This window comes from Nansenia antarctica, assembly GCF_963989245.1.
Source record: "Nansenia antarctica genome assembly, chromosome: 2".
In the NCBI taxonomy this organism is placed as follows: domain Eukaryota; kingdom Metazoa; phylum Chordata; class Actinopteri; order Argentiniformes; family Microstomatidae; genus Nansenia; species Nansenia antarctica.
In genome coordinates, this window is record NC_137675.1 from 5,693,130 (window position 1) to 5,702,099 (window position 8,970).

General features: G+C 41.8%; 1 protein-coding gene across 1 annotated transcript; it reads left to right on the plus strand.

The window, feature by feature from the left end:
- Positions 1 to 3,463: 3,463 nt before the first annotated feature.
- On the plus strand, positions 3,464 to 4,606 carry LOC308149706 (proteinase-activated receptor 2-like; the record flags this gene model as incomplete). The annotated part of the gene is made up of 2 exons (XM_080522604.1): positions 3,464 to 3,841; positions 4,058 to 4,606. 2 exons carry the CDS (start codon positions 3,464 to 3,466, stop codon positions 4,604 to 4,606), a joined length of 927 nt encoding a protein of 308 aa, XP_080378730.1.
- Positions 4,607 to 8,970: the final 4,364 nt, after the last annotated feature.

Below are 8,970 nucleotides of genomic sequence, written 5' to 3' on the forward strand. Positions count from 1 at the left end.
ACCAAACAACTTTCTTTCAGACATTTCACTTTTTATCATTTAAAAGATATCAGATATCACTACCTCTTGGCAGAGTGGGGGGGGCAGATATCACTACCTCTTGGCAGAGTGGGGGGGCAGATATCACTACCTCTTGGCAGAGTGGGGGGGCAGATATCACTACCTCTTGGCAGAGTGGGGGGGCAGATATCACTACCTCTTGGCAGAGTGGGGGGGGCAGATATCACTACCTCTTGGGGGGCAGTTGCCTCGTTTGGGCCAGGCGCCTCTGACTGTCATGACAACCTTGTATGCTACATTTGAAAGTACAATAGTTATGTCTTACGTTAAGAATCATATTCTTGAAATTGTAATCAATCGTAATTATCTATATTTTCTATAATACATGTAACATGGAAAATGGATATACTATATGGAATGAAACTCTTCCATGTATGTGACCAATTGTTGTAATACCCCCATATACACGGTAAATGTAAGGTCCAAACATCATAAAGCAAGCATAATGCAGTTGTATCACAGATTTCACGGTAATAGTGTTTTACCTACTGACCAGTGTGGCCAATGATTGAGAGAAGAGTTCGCTTGTTTGGGAACAAAGAGGAAGAGAGATGCGAGATGTTGATATCTATAGAAGAAGGAGGTAGCAACATGACACCATAGAGGAAGCTGGTCACATGGTGGCGGAACCAGAAACACTTCCTGTCTGGCTTTGCTACACGCTCCACCAGTGGTGTAGTCTAGTTTTTTCTAGTGGGTATACTGTGATTTTTCCCTCCCAGCCTCATATCGTTCATTTCGCCATAAAAATAAATCTGCACTGCCTGTAACTTTATATATATATATATATATATATATATATATATATATATATATATATATAAATTACATAGGGCTGATCTGTGCATGATAGTGCTGCATTTTGGCATATTTCATGTCGCATCTCCCCCCGTTGATGGTATATGACGCTATAGTCAGTCGCAATGGTCCAAAAGTCAAGTGCTTCGTAACACAGACGGGGTGAATTTTATGAATGAAAGTGAAAGTTCTGTCACAAAACGCTGTTACGTATCCTCACACATCTTTAAGTGGGTATATGGAAATCCTTGGCCTTTCCTAGTGGGTATACGGCGTAGTCCTGCGTATCACGTAGACTACACCACTGCGCTCCACTGCATTTACACTGTGTAGAGGAGACTCCCTAAGCATATCTGACTTTAAACCTGGTCAAGTGTTAAGCCACTACTGCACCCCAAAGACAAAGGTGATCTAGGCTTATGTAACATGGCTGGTTATCACCCTACTTGCCCCCCCCCCCCCCCCATCCCATCACTTTTGGAGGTCTAAAATAGGGGAACTATGTCTAAAAAGTGTTTTCTGAATATGTCTAGACAGATTTGGTGACACCAGGTACGTTTATTTTATTTTATTTATTTGTTTATTGACCAGGGACAGTACACATTAATAAACCAGTTGGTAAATGAGTCAGTGTTAGCCAAATGGCTACTTTTCAACTGTTGTCCCTGTGGCCAGATGTCATAAGCCGTTCTCTAAAGAAATTAAAAATAAACATTGTGTACAAGCAAATTGATCAGAGCAGTATAGCAATAGGCTCTGTGTTTAAAGCATCTGATCTTCCAGTGTGATTGAATGGTGATCAATACCTCCCTTTCTTAGCCCGGAACACCTGACAGTTGAATGAGCATGCCTGGTGGACGTCAGGAGGAAATGGCACCTTAACTGTCATCCATCCTATGCTGTTGTGCTGTATGCGTATGGTAAACGAATGGTTAAACTTCCATTTGTTTATTACAGTTATACACCGATGAGCCAAATCATTATGACCACTGACAGGTGAAGTAAATCACATTGATTATCTTGTTACCATGGCACCTGTGGGATATATTAGGCAGCAAGTGAACAGTCAGTTCTTGAAGTGTTGGATGCAGGAGAAATGGGCAGGAGTAAAGACCTGAGAGACTTTGACAAGGGCCAAATGGTGATGGCCAGACTACTGGGTCAGAGCCTCTCTGAAACGGCGAGGCTTGTGGGGTCCGGGTCAGGGTTAGGATTAGGGTCAGGTTTAGGTGTTATTTGACAATCTGTTAATTGTCTTTTAGTTTAGGTGGAGAAGCTTTTGTCCACTCTTAGTTAATAATAATAATAATAATAATAATATTAGTATTATTAGTTCTCCAGTATACATTGTAGACTGAGGGTGGCAGAGATCATCCCACCTCAATTTTAAAGTCACTAACCACCACTGCTTAGACTAAATAGCCACACTCCAAGTATTGACAATAGTCGGAGTGTGTATGTAAATGTAGTCATTGTATAAGCCATTTGTGTCTGGTTTGATGTTTATGAACTGAATGCAAATGCATTCGGTAGAACGTTCTACATTGTACAAACAATGACTTAATGGTTTGAGCTATGAAATCTCTAGCAGCATTGGATAATTGGGATGACTTTAAATTCTCTACTAAATCCCGACAGTGCCATTTTAACCCACCCACTCAGTTTTGCACCACACAACCATTGGTGCTATTGGTAACACCTTGCACTGGATTTCTAATGTTTGTACCCTAATGCCTTCCAGTTCCTTGCATCACCTGTTTACATTCCATAGTTGCATCAGTGAGATAAAATGGTTTAATTGCAAGAGAGCGAACACGAGAGCTAACCCTAGCAACCTCAACCAACCACAGCCTTGCGTTGAGGGCAACCATTTTGCTCCACCATTTAGACTGGTGTTATGTTGAGGTGGCCTCCTTTTCTCCCTACGGAACACCTTTATAAGCCTCTGGCCCCTGTGAGATGAGGCTATATCCAGGACGTGCCCAGTTTAGGAGACCAGACACTGAGCGCCAATAGAAAGCTGTGCTACTGAGGACACTGAAGTGAGGACTAGCGGTGCAGCTGTGTGGAGGTGAGAGGACATATCTATAATGTTATAGAGTAATAGAACCATAATGTTATAGATGAATAATCCTTAAAGAAACTTACATTTCAAATAGATTTGAATCGTGAATAAGGACCATGTGCTGTAATACCTACACAAGTAAGAAGAGTAATGTAATAACTCTAATGACAATAACTCAACCAGTATCTGTTTTAAGAGTTACAATTAGGTTAGGTGTAATTGAATTCATACTTTGAAATGTAAAAGACACCAGCTAATAAAAGGATTTGGAAATAATAGACATCATGTGTATTCATGTGTGAAAATTCTATTCTAGTCCAAATTTCCATGGTGGTCAATTGAGATAAAAATAAGGAAAAGTGTGCTCAGCTGTGACATTTTTTTTTGTTCCGATGAATGGACACTTGGTCTGTAGATCTATATGAATTGTGATATACATAATATTTGCAAACTGAGATAGGCAGTCACTCCATCAATTACCTTTCCCTCCTTCATATAGATCGGAGCCTCTTCTCCAACGACTCCCTCCCTTCCCACATAATGACTAACTCCTCTGCTACCCGCCTTGACCTCTCTGTGAACTCCACCACCCCTAGCCCGGGCGGGCCCCCTCCCTGGTACCAGTTTCCTGCCTGTGCCGTGGCCCCTTACGCCTTCATTTTCTATTTCGGGGTCAAAGTGCTCAACCTGGCTATCGGGACTCCCTGTAACATCCTGGTAATTTGGCAGATTGCCAGCAAGAAAAGCGACACCGAATCCACCTCCGATGTGTTCATCTTTAACCTGGCGATACTGGATGCATATTTCTGCCTCATGTCACCAATAGATATGGTCAATAGGTTGATCCTGGGTGACAGTCGTATTTGGTTCTTTCAGCGGTTTGCCTATGGCGTGAAGGATTTGGCACCCCTCTTTCTGGTATGTGGCTGAGAGAATGAGCAGAAACTTAGACGAGGTAGCTTTTCTTTCCACCACAATGGAAGCTCACGTGAGGCACTTAAGAAATAACACGACACTTCGAAAAACACATGACACCACAGTTGTGTCATAAATCCTACACACTTTCATAAATGAGGCCCCAGGGTGTCTTTTGAACTCAATACTCCTAATAATTATGTTGTATTCAAATTCCAGGTCTGCATCTGCCTGGATCGCTACTTGGCTGTGGTCCACCCGATCCTATTCACAGAGATCCGCGACAAGAAGATACGGATCGGGATCTCTGCGGTGGTCTGGGGACTCGTACTCGCCTACAGCCTCACCAAGAGCATCCTGGGAGTCATGATCTGCAGCGAGATCTTCAGCGGTATCATCCTCTTTGCTTTCGCCGTCATGGTGTTCTGTAACCTCTCCGTTATCTGGGTCTTGCGTCGGTCGGTAGCGGGCAAAGAAGCGATGCACCCCGTGAAGAAGAGAGCCTTTAAAATGGTGTTGATCATCTTGGGTATCATTGTCGTCAACTATCTGCCTCCTGTAGCTCTCATGCCCTTTGTGTCTTATTACACCTTTTTACAGTTCCGCTGCCAGGTCAGCGTCAGCGTGTTCGCCATCATGGATCTGAGCTGTAGTATCGAGCCGCTGGTCTACATCACTAAGATGGACAGACCGGCGTGCATGCGAGAGGGGGGTTGCTGTGCTTTCGGAAGCGGCTCCGCCAAGAAGCCGATCGACGTCAAGGTGTGATTTATGAGAAGCCGTGTGACACGGGAGAGTTATTTGAAGATAGATAGATAGATATATCTTTATTTATGTGTCACTCCTCAACAAACAGGTATGGTATAAAGAACAGCAACAAAAGGTGCATTAAAAAGTTGAGGACCACTCACATGGAGTTGTGAGACACAATACAAATCATAGCAATACAAATTAAAAACGTACATTCGAGTACTATTTCACTTGAACTATTTCACAACAAATTGGCATTGGCATTACAATAAAATACAGTATACAGTAAAGGCAATGAAATATGTAAAGAAAAGGGGGGGGCAGCTTATTTTGCGGTGCTCGTGAAGGCTACTCTTAGGCTACTAAGATTTGAATTAATCTTGTTTGGTGAAATGTACGCAGTGGATCTTGAGCTTTCACCTCAGGGATTACTGAACAAGTCTCAATTCTTCCCCTTTCCCTCACAAACTAGTCTCTTGTTTTGTTTCAACGGTGCAACGATCGCCTCGGGTTATTCTGTTTGTAGCCCTCTAATTAAAGTGTTAACTGCTCATTAGTGATACGTCACGTGGGGCCAATTAGAGGTTGGGTAAGACTTCATTAGTGAGCATGCATATGGGGTGAGCAGTAAATGGATAACGCAACCTAATTAACAACACGCAACATCCGTGCTGGGTGGTGCTACACAACACTGACAAACACACATACGGTCACACTGTTTATGGGGTATGAGAGAGTTGTCAAGGCAAGCTGGAGCTTGGCTCAGTGCTGCAGCTTCCAGATTCCAGATCACCCCATAGCAGCTGGCCAGTTCATGTCCTGTCATGTTCACCTGTGTCCTCTCATTCCTACTTTGAATAATATTGTCATTGGTTAATAACAAGAAAGTCTGGTTGTCCCAGATCATTTGTGCTATCAGCTATCTCCTAATGCTGCTGTAGGAGATCTGGGCTGCGACCAGATTCACACAAAACCACTCCCGTCCTGGGGGATATTCTATCAACGTCGCTAAAGGAAAATCCTGGCTTATTTTTGCCAGACTTATCAAAATATGGCTGTTTTAAAAAAAATATCAAAATAAGCCTGGATTGTCCTTTAGTGATGTAATACCCCCCACGTGTCCATTCATCAGAACAAAATTATTAAAAAATTCCACAGTTGAACACTTCTCCTTACTTTTATCTCAATTGACCACCATGGAACTGGACTCATCAGAATTTTCACACATTGAATACCCCCCTGGTTTGTTCCCCAACGCTTGATGTCAAACATTCCAAACTGAAATGGTGTGCTCCTTGCTCAGGCTATGTACCGTATCACTTCATTCTATTTAAGGCATGCATCAACGTAGAGGAGAAGTCAACTATGAGATAGGCCTTCGTTTGCCACTAAGAATCAACTTGGCATAACAAGGGTGGCATCACACCTATTCTAAGGGCAGTAGTTGTTTTGTGTTGTTAACCAATGACGATATCTGCAACAGGAGTAGCTTGAGGATCTGTTGGCAGTGAGTGCAGTAACAACTCAGCATGAAAGTTCTCCAGATATAGTGTGAATCCCAGGCTTAAATAAAGATGAATCGCAGGCTTAAATAAAGATGAATCGCAGGCTTAGATGAAGATGAACATCATGTACATCTTAGCTGTCTCCCTGGTACAAGATACAAGATGTTTATTTGTCATGTTATACAAGTACAATCGTGTGAGCTACTTCTGCCTTCGCTGGGGAGGGCTCCATTTAGGGTGCATATAAGAAGACATGTAGAATATAATAACAAAATATAAGAGGCAAAGACACATTTTTATATTATTTTTTTATTAATATAAAATGATCGACATTTGTTAAAGATGTCCCTTTTCACATTACTACAGATACAATTAAATACTTAGGCGTGGTCATCCCTAAAGACCCCAAATTGATTTATAAACTGAACTATCTGAATATGGTAGACAAATTGAAATCTAATGTTGAAACCTGGAGGCTATTACCTTTATCCATGATAGGACGAGTCAATGCAGTTAAAATGGTGGCTCTCCCCAGGTTTCTATACCTCTTCCAGAATCTTCCTATATTTTTGCCAAAGTCTTTCTTTAAGTTACTAGACTCTATTGTCCTTCCATTTGTCTGGGGATACAAAGTACATCGTATAGCCAAGTCACACCTACTGTATTTAAACCCAAAAGTGCAGGGGGCCTCAGTCTACCTAATTTCCAAACCTATTATTGGGCTGCCAACTGTAGAGCATTGATGTACTGGCAAGGGGCGTGCTCAGACAACCCCACCATCTCTACCACTTCTTGGCTTGCAATAGAGCAGAACCTTCCCAAAAGCTCTCTCCACGCTCTTCTCTTTGCTAAGAGCATACCCCCAAAAGCCGCCACGGGTAATAACTTCATGCTCATCAACTCTCTTAAAATCTGGTATCAAATTAGAAAAGTGTTTGCTCTGCCTGACTTCTCTACTTCTACCCCTGTTTGCAACAACCACGCCTTTCCCCCTTCTCTAACTGATAGAACTTTCACTATTTGGAGGAACAAAGGTATCATCACAATTGCAAACCTTTATATAGAGAATTCGTTTGCCACTTTTGCACAGCTGAGGGAAAAGTTTACACTCCCAGCATCCCATCTCTTCCGTTACCTCCAGATAAGAGACTACGTCCGGACCAACCTACCTAACTTTGAGGTGATCACTGACGCTGTCAACTTATACACTCTCATGAATCAGGCCCCTCAGTCAAGGAGGCTTGTCTCTAGATTTGTTGATGTTTTTACAACACATGACCCAATCTCCACGCAACACTTAAAAGAAGCATGGGAAGAAGATCTGGGTATAACAATTGATGACGAGAGCTGGGAAACGAGCCTTAATGCTATCCACAGCTGCTCTATAAACTCCCGACACCAACTTATCCAATTTAAAGTGATTCATAGACTGCACTACTCCTGTACCAAACTACACTCATTTTACCCCTCTGTATCCCCAGTTTGCCCGAAGTGTAAATCAGCTGAGGGCACACTGGGTCATCTTTTCTGGTCCTGCCCTAAACTAAATATCTGGTCAGATATTTTCAAAAGTGTTTCTGATGTATATAGCTGTGACCTCACACCTGACTCATACACTGCAATCCTAGGGGAAACCAAGCACCATTTAACTCTGTCTCATTATGAACAGAAGACAATACAATATGGCATGGTTGTTGCAAAGAGGAATATACTCACACTGTGGAAGGGTGAAGAAGTACCTGTGTTTAAAACTTGGTTAGCAGAGATCACCAATCTGCTACACATGGAAAATATCCGATACACTGTCTCTCTCAAATCTGCAATCTTTGACAGGATATGGCAACCATTTATATCTTATTTATCGAAGCTGCCCTGAATTTTGTAATGCCTTTATGCCTTTACGCTGTCAACTTATACACTCTCATGAACCAGGCCCCTCAGTCAAGGAGGCTTGTCTCTAGATGTGTTGGTGCTGATGTTGATATACTATATATGATGTTGATATGTACAGTATATGATGTTGATATACTGTGTATTTATATATATATATATTTATTATTTTACTTACCCCGAATCCCATCACGGGCGTCTATCGAAAAATGGTGCTGATCTTTATTTCTTTCTTTTACATCTAGATGTGTTGGTGCTGATGTTGATATACTATATATGATGTTGATATACTGTGTATTTATATATATACATATTCTTTTTTTATTTTTTTATTATTTTACTTACCCCGAATCCCATCACGGGCATCTATCGAAAAATGGTGCTGATCTTTATTTCTGTATTAAGCAGAGATTAAGCAGAGATTTCTGTATTCTTTATTAAGCAGTTAGTTATGTTGTTACTGTTTGTTTGTTTATTTATTTATTTAAAAAAAAAAAGTGTTACTGTCCTCGTGCTTGTTTAATTTGCTTAGGGGTGGAGGGAAGGGGGAGGTGGGCGGGTTTATTGTCCTTGTGATGTATCTTGTCTATCCCTGTAAACTGAAAATGCATAAATAAAATATTTAAAAATATATATATATATAAATGATCAAATTATATATATTTAAGGTAAAGACAAATTCTACACTCAAAATATACATTCAGAAGAATGTTGCACAGGAGTTGGATAGCACTTCTTCTTTCGTGTAACGTCAGAGGTCCAACTCGGTGTCGCGTAGCCATGCCCGCATCTCTGGTTCTAGGTCGAAGAGGCTGGCTTCTGAGGGTGGTCTATATAAGGGGCAGATGGTAATTATGTGGTCGGCGGTCTGCTCTGGGTCACCGCACTCGCATGCCGCACTGTCCGCCAGGCCCCACGCCTTCATTGATGTTTTAAAGCGACCGACACCAGTTCGTAGACGGTTCAGTGTGGTCCATTGCCGGCGTG